Source organism: Equus asinus, chromosome 17 (genome assembly GCF_041296235.1).
Source record: "Equus asinus isolate D_3611 breed Donkey chromosome 17, EquAss-T2T_v2, whole genome shotgun sequence".
Classification (NCBI taxonomy): domain Eukaryota; kingdom Metazoa; phylum Chordata; class Mammalia; order Perissodactyla; family Equidae; genus Equus; species Equus asinus.
The window spans coordinates 22,336,862-22,350,344 of NC_091806.1; the positions used below are offsets into that span (position 1 = coordinate 22,336,862).

Sequence of the window (13,483 nt, forward strand, 5' to 3'; positions counted from 1 at the left end):
CAGTATCGAATCATTGCCATCAGATCTTCTTTGTAATAATGTCTTTTTCTTTCCAGCGTTCCTGTGAAATACCATCACTCAAAAGACCATTCTGCAATCACCTAATTATTTCCAGATAGTGCATATTTATCATTCAATAGCATATCCGTTACTCCAAAGGATACAAGGAAATACCTTATCCGTAAAGAGAGAGAGAGATTATGAACACTCATGAAACAATGCCTGTGCATATAAGTCCAGAAGGGAAAATATCAGTATGATCTATAAGATGAAAGGAGCTAGTGCTTGACATGAGAATTTAGAAAATTCTAAATTTGTAAACATAGTTTAGAAAGTGAACAAGAAGGACAACAGTATGCTTTAATATAGTTAAAATTTTAATATTTAAACAACATTATAAACTTATAAACATTAAAATATGACAAAAGTATTAACTTAAATTATAGTTTAAATGTTTACTAGATATTATGATTCTTAGCATACTCTGGGTGTTCCATAAAACTTAGTCACACACACCCCTACTATCCCTAGGTATGAGGTGCCTTGAGTAGGTGTGCCTAGCTAAACAGTTCAACTGGGAATAAGTAGTAACAGCTATAAGGCTACAGAAACCATGTAAAACCCCTGACTTTCTACACTACAGGTAGCTATTCCTTCTGAGTTCCTATAATATGCCAGACAACCTCTCTGTCCTTCAGTTTCATTCTCTGTAAAATGGCAAAGTAATGTTACCAATCCCAAAGAGTTGTTGTAAAGATTCCATGAGTTTATAATTGTAAAGGGCTTAGATAAGCATCCCCATATCTTTTCCCAGGATTAGGAGATTGATACTGACCACAAACTATTTTAAAATAGGTCCTCTGCCTTTGGATTTTCAACAAATGTGTTTACACCTGCTTCCATTAAATGCTCAATTGGCTAGCAGGAAATCAGCCTAATGACTCCTCAACATTAGTCAGGATGTAAGTTTTTGAAATGACCTTAAAGGAAAAATCATCCAAAATCATTTTCTAAAACAGACTGCAGTCATATCCTAAAGTAGAATAGTTTAAATAAAAATTATTTATTTATTTTTGTAAGTTATAGAAGTAAAAGCTGACCTTTGGAAAATATTTTATATAGATAGATAGAGTGATAGAAAGTTTAAAATCAGGACCACTCCCAACCACAAGCACTCATTCAACGTCTATTAACAGTCTAGTGCGCGCTCTTCAGATGTGCATTTGTGTGTAAGTATACTGTAATTGTTACAGTCATTTGTGTGTTTTACTCTAGATAAACGTATATAAAATATGATACTATACTTGAATAATTGGGATGGGCATTATCTCTCAGTATTTGTGAATTTTCCTTCACTTTAATTGCTGCATATTATTCCATTTTAATGGTTACACCATAATTCCTTTAAAGAGTCCATTTTTGCTTGAAATTTACGTTATTTCTAATATTCTGCCTAACACACAATACTGCAGCGAACACATCTTTAATTCCAGGTTTGAATATTTCTGCTGGGGAAATCTATGTTATCACCACGTCAAAAGTTATGCATCTGTTTCACTTTAATCGATTCTATGACACTGCTTTCAAAATCCTGACCCATCTCTTATTCCAATCAATAGTGTCTTAAAGAGTAATTTTCCCCATAGCTTTACTAACATCAAATATTATCAATCTTGATTATATTAAGCAAGTGCTAGATGAAAAATTGTATCTCCCCTTAATTTGTGTTCATTCAATCCTAGAATTCCTAGAATCCAATGAAATTCCTAGAATTTCATTGATGACTTAAACAATAAACATATTATTGGTATCCATATGGAGCTAAATTAAATACAATGTAATATCTATATAGAGATATATAGTTTATACACAGATATCCTTATTTAACTAATAACAATACATAATTTTTGTACCAGACATTTTGTTAGTACTTTATACATGCATTTAATCCTTACATCTGGCTATATTTAGATGCTGGAAAAAAATAGAATAATTAATTTGTTTAAGGCTATACAGTTAGTAAGTGATAGAGCCTGGATCTGAATCCAAGAAGCTGACTTTACAGCTGATATGTGTTTCTTGTGTCTTAATTTCTTATGGAGCAAAATAATTTCTTCAATAAAGTCACAGATAACAAGAAGTGGTAGCAACGTGTTTAGTAAGCACCTTTGAGTTGTTTGTTTGTTTGTTTGTTTTGCTGAGGAAGATTCACCCTGAGCTAACATCTCTGGCAATCTTCTTCTACTTTTTAGTCTGTGGGCCACCAGGACAGCATGACTGCTAACAGAGTGGTTAAGGTCCATGCCCAGGAACGGAACCTGGGACGCCAAAGCAGAGCAGAGCTTGCCAAACTTAGCACTAGGCTGTCAGGGTTGGCCCTGAGTCATCATTTTTCAATGAATAATCAGTGGCCCTGTGTTCCTCAGAAGATCTGTGTCCTGGGCATATACACCATGAATAAAACATTTCTCTAATTAAAGGCTTTAAAATGACTTTTGCTGTTGGGAAATCTTCCTAATTCATTTTGCTTTCCTTGAGAGATGGGTGAAGATGGTATTATCTACAGCAGCACTTTTATAGGGTGAAAATTACTATACCATTGTAGATACAAAAATTAATTTTTTGGAATGCTTTTGGAGGGAGGGTCTTAATCCCTGAAAGCTTTCTTGATTTCACCACCCCATCCCTGGACAAATCATCAGTATCACCCTCAGCATCAACACCAAAACCACCCTTGTTGTCAGAGCTGCTCACAAATAAATGTGTGTGCTTTCATATAGATAGAGAAATACATTTTTAAAGTCCAATTCATCTTTACATTAAAAATTAAAGTCAGAAATTTCTTTAATCAAAGAATTAAAACAGAAAGAAAAACATCAGATAGGTTAATTCTCAAAGGTGATTAGTAGAAAAATAAAGATTAGAGGAAATTGGTACAAGAGGAAAGTAGAAACATATATAGATATACTATACGTGTATAATATACAGATGCATATATATACACACACTAAGAAAGAGTTGCATGAAAGAAGGGAAACAAAAACATCTAAAACCACCCTAGACACATCCAGTTAATCCCATTCCTTCCCTTCCTAAAAGCTCATCTCTGAAACACAAATACAGTTTTATTTGCTAATCTCATCAACTGGATAGAGACCAAAAGGCAGACACTTAAGATTTGATAATTTGCCAAAAGAAGTTCAAATAAGCCAAGATAAAAATTTTGATTGCTCAAAGCTCTCCAAGCCAAGTCTGCAATTTGTGTATATAGATAGAACAGGTAAACCTCTGACACATTTTAAGTATAACATAATTGTCTGTGTATATAGATGATTCAACTATTTCAATGATTTCAAAATAGTTCAAATTAATAAAAACATTTAATTCTCACGTAAGTTTTTAAAGTCACCTCCAAAACTCGGTCTGATGTCATCTCTACAATGTCCAAAAGCCAGTTACCTGACGGACCCAATACTTAGAAGGGGGACATTGTGCGAGTAAAATTTCTAAGGTCATGTCAGGGTCACCACGGGTCTGCCCCATTCAGGATGTACTCAAAGAAACTTTTGTCTACAAAAGAGCTAGGAATCTGACATTAGAGTGTTAAAGCAGCACATCCCAGTGCAGAGGCAAGTAAGATCTACACTGGAACAAAGCATCCAATCACTAAATGGAAAGCTATTTTGATAGGATCACAGTTTCTAATGATTTTAAAGAAAGTTTTAAAACAGCTGCTCTAAGGGTTTAAAGGCAAGTAGAAAACAACCCTTGTGGTTGGTGGAGGAATTTAAATTTCATCTCAATAGAAAAAGTTGCCGAAAAAAGACAGCCAGCTAAGCTGTTTGCAAAATCATTCACAGAACTGTGTCTTCCATTTGTCTGCACATTGAGCTTAATTGGTAAACAGCTTCCAATCCACATCTTAAAAGAAACATCGTTAACAGGATGTGACCTTTCAGGCAATAGACATAGTCTAAAAGAGGACAGAGTGCCATTTCCAGATGGCACAGAATTTCAAAATGTGCAGACTTGCATCATTCCAGCTGCATCCTTTTGAGGCTGTGTCTCTACTGACTGAGGAGCTAATCACCATTCCAGTGAATTCCCACCCACCCCTGCAATGATCCACTTTTCCCAGGGGCTGAACTTCACTGGAGCCAGGCCAAGCTGATGTTCCACAAGCACAAAACCAGATCATGGTATTAACAATTCAATTATTTGCTCCACAGCCAAGATCTCTTCTTCAATAACAGAATGGCCATACAATGATCCATCTGTCTGATAATATAAATGAAGGAAAGTCAACAGGATTTATTCTTAGCCAGCTAGAAAGTACTAAGACCAAATTTTTCTATCACCTAATCTGGTGCTCTTTCATCTTTTAAGACGATTAAAATTGTGTCACATCTAAGTGAAGGACAGTTGACATTAATTATTCATTTTTTGCTGAGGAAGATTTGGCCTGCACTAACATCTGTTGCCAATCTTCTATTTTGTGTGTAAGTTGCTACCACACCATGGTCGCTGATGAATGGTGTACACAGGTCCATGCCCAGGAACCCACGCTGGGCTGCTGAAGCAGAGTGCATGGAACTTAACCACTAGGTCATAGCGCCGGCCCCTAGTTGGCATTATTAAGGGTTAAAAAAATGCATCTCAGCAAGAAAAAATAAGGACTGAGTTCCATCTCATTCCATAACAATTTGTACTCCCAAATGACATGTTTTCAATTTAGAAACATTTGAGGTTAGAGTCTTTATTCTTTTTCCACCTTCAGTAGTAAAAAATATCAATATCCTACATTTACAGTGTACTTCACAGATTACAACTGGTTCATTAACATATTTGACCATACACCCTGGGAAGCCTCCTGAGAAGGAAGAGCCTCTCAGTTTTACTAAATATGATCCTCAGAGGTGACAGGCGAACCTCTGCACTTAGATTATCTTCACTAACATTCTAAAACTACTCCATGTTCTTACCTAACTGTGGGTTAAGAAGGGCTCTTCAATCTTTTTCTCATTTTCATTATTGCCCACCTAAGGCTCCTTTTTGACATTCTGTTACCCTAATGACCTCCCAAAAATCTTAACACCACAGACATAGTATTTATGTATTTTATGTATATCTATGCTTTATATGTAAAAACAGTAAGATATTTTCATCTCCCAAGAACTCATTTTTACCTACCATTTTACTTACCATTTTACTTGGGAGAGATACCATCCCCATTGCAAATGTATGTGTTAGAGTAATTCACTTACAAAAAGAAAGGGAGGAAACAGTGTGTTTTTTTAATCTTGGGTCTGACTAAAATTCTAGCTGTACTTTAAACAACTACACAAATCTATATCCAATTCTCTTCTGCATCACCCTCTTAATAAAACATTTTTCAGCAAACACTACTAACACAATTACATTTTTTATTTATTCATTATCTTGTTTATTATCCATCTATGCCTCACTTGAATTTAAGTTGCACACAAACATAGCCCTTGTTTGTGGTATTCAACAGCTCCCAGAACTCTCTGGTACACTATAGGCATTGAACAATAGTTTTTGTATAAATGAAATAAGTCAAAATTTCCTACACTTAAATGAAAATGGAGCCATTTTTCAAGTAATAAATATTAACACTATGGCATAACAATGGGAAAAATCCTATAGAAATAACATTTAGCTCTTCAAAGTGCTACCCTCCTGCCCAGAGTGTTAGTCTCCTCAGTGATTGAGTTGCTTATTCTTTCTCCAAACTTGTCTCTCACCTGTGTCACTTTCTTTGAAATTCAACAATTTGACTTTTATTCTTGAGCTCATTTCATCCCACTTTTCATGATGCCCATGAAGTGAACTACATCTGTGGAAATGAGATCATCAGATGGCTTTTTTCTGACACCTGAGGAATTAGGAGAATGCAAGTAACCTGGGAAGGGGAGGTCAAGGGACAGCCGAAGGGAAGAAAGGGGCCCCCATAATAAGGGAAGGATGCCTCAAAAGCAATCCTGACAATGCAACCAATGATCAGTTCTGTGTTTTGATATTTTCACATCATCCTAGCAAGGAGTATTGAGAAGTAGGAAGAGTAGAGATGACAGAGTCTAAAAGACTTGATACTGTTGCTTAACTTCATTGAGTCTTATTTTCTTCTTGTCCAAAATGGAGTAAAGACTAATAAAACTTGTTGCTACACTAAGATAATCAAAGCATGTAAATAACCTATCAAAATGTATGCCTCATGGTTGGCCTTCAATAAGAGTTAGCTCACTCTCCTCACTTAATGCCTAATATTTTCACTGAATTAAAAGTCCATATAACCCAAAGCATCATTATACAACAGACCCAAATATTATTTATCCTGTTAATTTTTTGGACTAAATATACTTACGTCCTTATATGTTGTTTTAAGTATCAGAAAAATTCAGATGGCAGTTGGACCTCATGAGAGATTCTCGATAATGAATAAAAAGGGACGTCTTAACATTCCTTAAAATTATTAACAAACCAGAAGATTCCATCTACTGAGAATGTCAGACTGCCTTACATTTCCTCCTTCAGTTCTTACACCTTCCAAGTTTGCTGTTGACAATTTATAATTTGTGTTTCATCAATCTTCTCATCACTCCACTGAGCACTTGCTGTCACGCCTAAGACACAATCATTGGCCTTAGTCTCCCTCTTCAAATCTTCCCTTTTGTCTTAGAGTAGAAACAGTATTTACTCAATATTTTACCCTCTCCTTACTCCTGGCTTACTCTCATCTGCAATCTGACAGTCAAAATGAACCACATCATTTAATCCAGATTGTACTGAAATGTTTAATTCTCACCAGCAATTGTAAACTTGACCATTTTTAATATATTGAGTGCAGTTTACATCATCTTCCAAGCTTAGACTTTGTGGGAAAAGGTTCTAGTTCTTATGAATTTGAGACAGCTGTGCATAAGCTAAAACACCCAGTCACCTATATATATTAGTTATCTATATGAGATTAAACCTATGCAATTCTCTTGCTCTCTAAGGGCTATAACATATTCCACTTAGATAAGATTAACTTATATGACTCTTTCAGAATGAATAAGCTAAATAACCCAAAGGAAATTATTTTTAAATATAATCACTGGTAGTGAAAGTATTCCATTCTTCTGTGAAAGAATGAATATTACGTTCTGCGTGAGGGAAACAGCCCTCTCTCAACTAAAGTCACATTTTTGCTCCAAAGTTTTCTGATGGCATTTTTCATTTCTGCATTTCTCAGGGTGTAGATTAAGGGGTTCAACATGGGAGTTATGACACTGAAAACCACAGTCATGGATTTATCAATGGGAAAAGTGGAATTTGGCCTTGCATACAGAAAGATACAGGGAACAAAGAATAAAATGACCACAGTCATATGGGATGAACAGGTATAGAAGGCTTTGCATTTCTCTTCCAAACCATGAGTCTTAAGAGAGTATAATATGGCCCCATAGGAAACTAGGAGAATGAAGAAGATGATAGTGCAAATTGCCCCTCCATTAGCTATCATAGAAAGTCCAGTGAGGTAGGTATTGGTGCAAGCAAGTTTCAATAAGGGATACACATCACACACGAAGTTGTCAATGACATTGGGGCCACAGAAAGGGAGCTGATAAATAAAGAGAAATTGAACCAATGAGTGCAGAAAGCCTCCAGTCCAGGCCACCAGCAGCATGACAATGCAAACACGCTGATTCATGATGATCAAATAATGAAGAGGTTTACAGATAGCTACATATCGGTCATAGGCCATCACCACCAGAAGAATGACTTCAGCACCAGCAAATAAGTGTTCTATAAAGACTTGAGTCATACAAGCCCGGAAGGAAATAGTCTTCTTCTCATAAAGCAAGTCTACAATCATTTTGGGAGCAATGACAGTAGAATAGACAGCATCAATAAATGATAAATAAGCCAGAAAAATGTACATGGGGGCACCCAGTGACTGGCTGGCCATAATGGTCACAATGATGAGAAGGTTGGCCACTAGGGTCACAATGTAGATAAGTAAGAATGCAACAAATAGAACTTTTTGCCCCTCAGGGCTCTGTGTGAGTCCCAGGAGGACAAACTCAGTCACATTGTGCCTATTTTCCATGTGTTCTTCTGAAGGTGTTGAACTCAGCTGTCAAAGGCTGTAAGAAAAAGGGCCAATAATGAATTTGAGAAGATCACAAGCTTTATATCAAAAATGTGATGCCTTACTCAAAAATGTTTGCTCCACAAGGCCTCACACAGAGTAACTATTTAGAAAATGAGAGTTTGGATTCTCCTCCCACAATTACTCCATTCCTTTTCACAAATTTCTTGTTTCAATAACAATGATGAGACTTCAGTATTCTAACCGGAAGTTATGTGCGAGTGGGCGTGTCTGTGAGATGATCTACTAAACAGCAAGAAAGCTACTTCCTCCAGAATCTCTCTCATAAAGACGGCATTTTTGACATTATTTATCATTTCATTTTTCCTGAATGCTTTTTGGAATCCTGAGATCCTCCATGAAAACAATCTCATCTCTAATAACTTTATTTATATATTTATGTAAAGTAATACCTAGTGCATGGAGCATAAAATTATAGCTGAAGTTTTCTTTTAATTTTTATTTTTTATTGCACTAAAATTGGATAATAACATTATATAGCTTTCCGATGTACATCTGAAGTTTTGATAACTGCCTTTCTGAATTACTCTACTATAAGCATCACGACTCAAGGAATAAGTCACTCACCACAATAAAAAATAAAAACAAGTCATATCATGAGTGCTCGTTATATGCTTATTGAATTTTATTTCATTAAACTGAATATCAACTCTCATAAGAAAGCAATTGAGCAGAGATAAATGTGTTAAATTCTCTCCAGCCAAGAAAGTCCAATGAAAGCAATGCTTTGTTTGAAAATACATACACATACGCATGCACACACAGGGATACATACACAAACTGAATCAACATTTATTACTACCTAGGTTATCGAAGGAAAAAATGGATAATACTAATCAAAATGAATGGGTTGGGTGCTAGACATTTTCCTTACTTTCCAATATTGCTTGGAATTAATTATTGCTAACCATAGCTCAATTCAGAAGGCCAAAATAAAGATTTTAGGCAGAATCATGGTGTAGTAGAAAGAATTCTATATGAAAATCCAGAAGTATTACTTGATTTTGCTCAGTCATCTTGGGAAAAGTCACATCCCAACTTATATTCTTATTGGAAATGCTACGATCTTTCCAGATGTATGTTTCTGAATTTTTGTCATTGAAACTTTTATCCTAATGACACAATAACACTTTTGTTGGTAGATCCTCTTTATGTCAATCAGGGTGAATTAGCATGTGTCAAAGGTTGTTTGATTATTAATAATGTATGAGACTAGTTATTTTGTTCATATAATTGGTTCTGGGTATCTGAGTCCATGTTGAATACAAGGTATTCATTCTCACTTGAGGAAAATACAGTATTTGTCAGGCCTTTCGGGAATGATCCAGAGTCAGTTTTATTTGTAAGGCAGAATTATTTTAATTGTGCTCTGTTTCAGAGCCCACATTTGCAGATGATCATTTGTGAAGAGCAAGAGACTATTCTATCCTTTGTGCTTCTAGGCAAATTTGTACCCAAGCATCAGAAAGAGAATATAAGTGTAGATGAGAGAAAGTAAGAGAGAATAGACAAAAGATAGATAGCAACCAACAAAGACAGTAGGTTGAATGAAACTTGCTTTGAAATTGGTAAACAGTTTGGTTTGGGGGGTTTGAATGAGTTGGGTGAAGAGGAAATTTCAAATTTCAGATTTCCTGAGCTATCAATCAGGAGGTGGCCCAAGGGATAACTCAGTATCAGTACCAGGACTTGCCTTTCCGAATCCTGTACTTCCAAATCAAAGAAAAATGAGTAAATAAAATTCTAAGCTTTAAGATATATCAGTAGATGAGATCAGTTGCCTAAACAAGGAGTTCCACCTTCAGGGTTTCTGGCAAGTCATTGCATATATACATAATCAAATATCTTCACTCACAATTATGAAGCTAAACTGCATTTACAGTGGAAAGTAAATAGTCATAATTTATAGGAGTAGTCTAAGCATTCAAAGATAGCTTCCACTAGGAGGGTTTAATCCCCTGACCTGTTGAGTCTTTACAACACTTATTTGTCTATAGCTGTGTTTTCCACTATCATATGTTGGGTCTGCCAGGATAGAAAACATACCTTATTAATGATTGTATCTCCAGAATCTATGAGTGTGTCTAATATATTTTAAGTGATTAATAAATATTTGACTATTAAAAATGTTCTTATGAACTTATTACTCTAAACTATTGAAAATTGTTAATTTGACTTGCCATGATGCAAATTTCTATACTTTACCAATATTATATTTTATAAAAAATAAATATATCTGATTCAAACATTCATGAGATTGTTCAAATTTCTTAACGTATTCAGTGAGAAACAATAAATCATTAAAGAATCCTGAAAAAATGTAAATCCCTTGTAAGTATCCCACAATGACAATTAAGATAAATTAAGTGGATGCACACTATGCCAAATTCAACAACATAAGGCATAAATAAAAACCACTTATATGGTTTGCTAGGTTTAAAATACTGGGAAATACTTTTAATCAACAAGATATTGGAAATTATAGATTCTGATATTTTGAGTTTTAGTCCAGATCCTTTTGAAACATATGATCACAATGCCTAAAGAGGTTTCTATTTAACTGTCTGTATAGTCAAACCTGTTTCCCCTGTAAGCAACACCTTTTTTAAAAATGATTGAACAATGACCATAAAAAATGGTGCAGTAAAAGTTTTGAGGTCTTAATAAACACTTAATCAGTTCATTTGATTTTTTTAAAAGAAAGAAATATCATTTTCCAAGTCAATTTCTTCATAGTAAAGGAAAAATACTACCTCTAAAACCTGAATGTGGTTGAATAGACTTTAAGGACAAACACAGAAAAACAACAATCAGAGAGAGTAGACTGCCTATCTCATAGATAGTCTTTGTCAGTTTTGTTTTGTAATTTTGCACAGGTGGGCGGGATGTCTGCACAGTGCACTTTTTGGGAATTCAGATTCTAACTTCTGGTTTGGAATTTGAGCCTCAGAAGAATACAATAAGAAAATATAATAAAATAAATTATTCAGCCTTATAAAGGAAGTAAATTATGATACATGCTACAACATGGATGAACCTTGAAGACATTGTTGTAAGTGTAATAAGCCAGACACAAAAGGGAAAGAGATCACAAAAGGGTGATCTCTTTTATGAGTCACCTAGAATAGTCATATTCAGAGAGACAGAAATACAAGAGTAGTTACCAGGGGCTCGGGGGAGGAGCAAATGGGAGTTACTGTTTAATGGGTGCATTGTCAGTTTGGGTCAGTGAAAAATTCTGGAGATGGATAGTGGTGATCGATGCACAAAAATGTGTTACGTATATTTTACCACAATAAAAAAATTACCAACAGAAATAAAACATCTATACATAACCAGAACACTTAAAGATACCAGACACAAGGTAATGATTTATTAAACAACTATAGTAGTCATTACTATTATCTTCAAAATACTGAGATTCAAAACAAATAAGTGTTAGATTCTCTAGATTATATAAAGCAATCTGAAAAAGCTATTTTGAAGAACATATCTGTGCCATGTTATATTGTATGTTGTATGTTATATGCTCTGCTCTGCTCTGCATTCTCTGTATTTCAGTATACATTTAAACAACTGGAACACAAAATACTGGAGAAAATTATTTCCATTGTGATTATTCCAATAGTATTCTATAAAATACAGACAATACATGTGCTACTTTATGCCAGGAGCTTCTGGCTTAAAACATTTTGGGTCAAAGACAAAACCTGCTTCTCAAGAACGACACATAGTTCATTCCAACTAAGTCTACTTTGCCCTATGCTCGTAGCAGTGAAGAGTTTGTGTGAATATGTTACCTGTGTTTTTTATTTCCTCTTCTGTCACTTGTTCTAAATCCAAGTTTCTGAAATTCTATCTCTGGTCCTGGAAGATGACGATTTAGTTTGATGAAGATAAGTCAGGACTGCCACCACATCAATCCAGGTGTGACTGCAGAGAAAGATCAGGGTACCCGCAGTTACCCAGCTGTAAATGCTTTCTCACACATGGATATATCTCTTTATGACCACAGAAATTATGACCATCTTCTTCAACTTTCATAAACACTTTACAGTTTGGATTATGAAATTATCCAGAGTTGGCATCAAGAATATACGTTGATGTGACTGATGAATCACCAAATTTGAAAGCTGTGGTTGAGAATATGTATCAAGAACCAAGTTTAAAACCTAATTATTAAGTTTAACTGATTAAATTAGTGGAACAAATCTTTAATAGCATTTTTGGTCAATATTGCAGGAAGCTGGATAATCAAAGAAATGAGCTTTGTTTTAGATATTTTTTGAGCGTTCATATGACAGTTTTAATGTAGTTCATGTCTAGTAAGGTAATAGCTTTTATTTTACAGCTTGATAGTAGTATTAATACCCGAAGAGAAATGTTCCCCTAGGCAAAGGAAGATGTGACTGGGTTAATCAACAACGAAAAATAAATCACTTCACTGAGTTGTTCGAACAGTTTGTCCCCAAGGCTGACTGTTCAAAATTAAATTCACTGAGGAATCATGCTCTAGAGAACTGAGACCGTCTACATAATCCTTCCAGTGCATTCTATATTTTCAGAGGCTTCTCCTGGCCAATCACTCTAGGGGAATTAAGTGAAAAAATAGCAATCTAACAGGAAAGAACAAGTCACTTAATAATATCAAAGACAAAAGATTGCATGAACAAGAACCCTTTATTTTCAATTAATCAGTTTATATTTAAAATTCTCAAATCCAAGAGGGCACTGGAATGAAGTAAAAAGCTTAATTCTTTGTATATGGCAGATACGTTTAATGAAAATGGCACAAGATTGTTGCTAATCAATTTACAAAAAGTTTCAATTCAACTCAGACAAGACAACATCCACATAAAATCTTCCAACTCAGAAGTTTTGCACAAAGAAACCCCAATATTTCTTAAAAAAACAAATATAGAAACAAGTAATTAGGATGTATAATTTGAAAGAGACTGTTATAAAGTAATATAAGAAAAAAACATAAAAGCTAAGTCCAGAAATATTTGACACTTGATACTCACATATCTTTTATGTAACAATGGCAGGTCCTTAAATCCGAATCTCTCTACCCGTGCTCTAAAAACATGTGATCTCTTTATTGAGGTTTATTGATATAGAGGTTGTCTATCTCTTTATTGGTATTTCCATTTTATTGATATGTGGTTTTCTTGACTTTTGTCCTATCTTCTGTTACTCCTTGAGTTTCTTTAAGATGAGCGGTGTTAACGTTTTTGTCAGTCATTAGGTCTTTTTAAGGACAATTTCTGCTGATTTTTTTTCATTTGAATGGGCCACACTTTCCCA

The 13,483-nt window shown here is 34.8% G+C and overlaps 1 protein-coding gene across 1 annotated transcript; it reads right to left on the reverse strand.

The window, feature by feature from the left end:
* Positions 1–7,159: 7,159 nt before the first annotated feature.
* LOC139040563 (olfactory receptor 4A15-like) lies at positions 7,160–8,113 on the reverse strand. The gene has a single exon (XM_070487318.1). The coding sequence runs from the start codon at positions 8,111–8,113 to the stop codon at positions 7,160–7,162; it is 954 nt and encodes a 317-aa protein (XP_070343419.1).
* Positions 8,114–13,483: the final 5,370 nt, after the last annotated feature.

Coding starts and splice junctions, on each gene's coding strand:
- LOC139040563 (XM_070487318.1), bottom strand. CDS start 8,113: ATGGAAAATAGGCACAATGTGACTGAGTTTGTCCTCCTGGGACTCACA.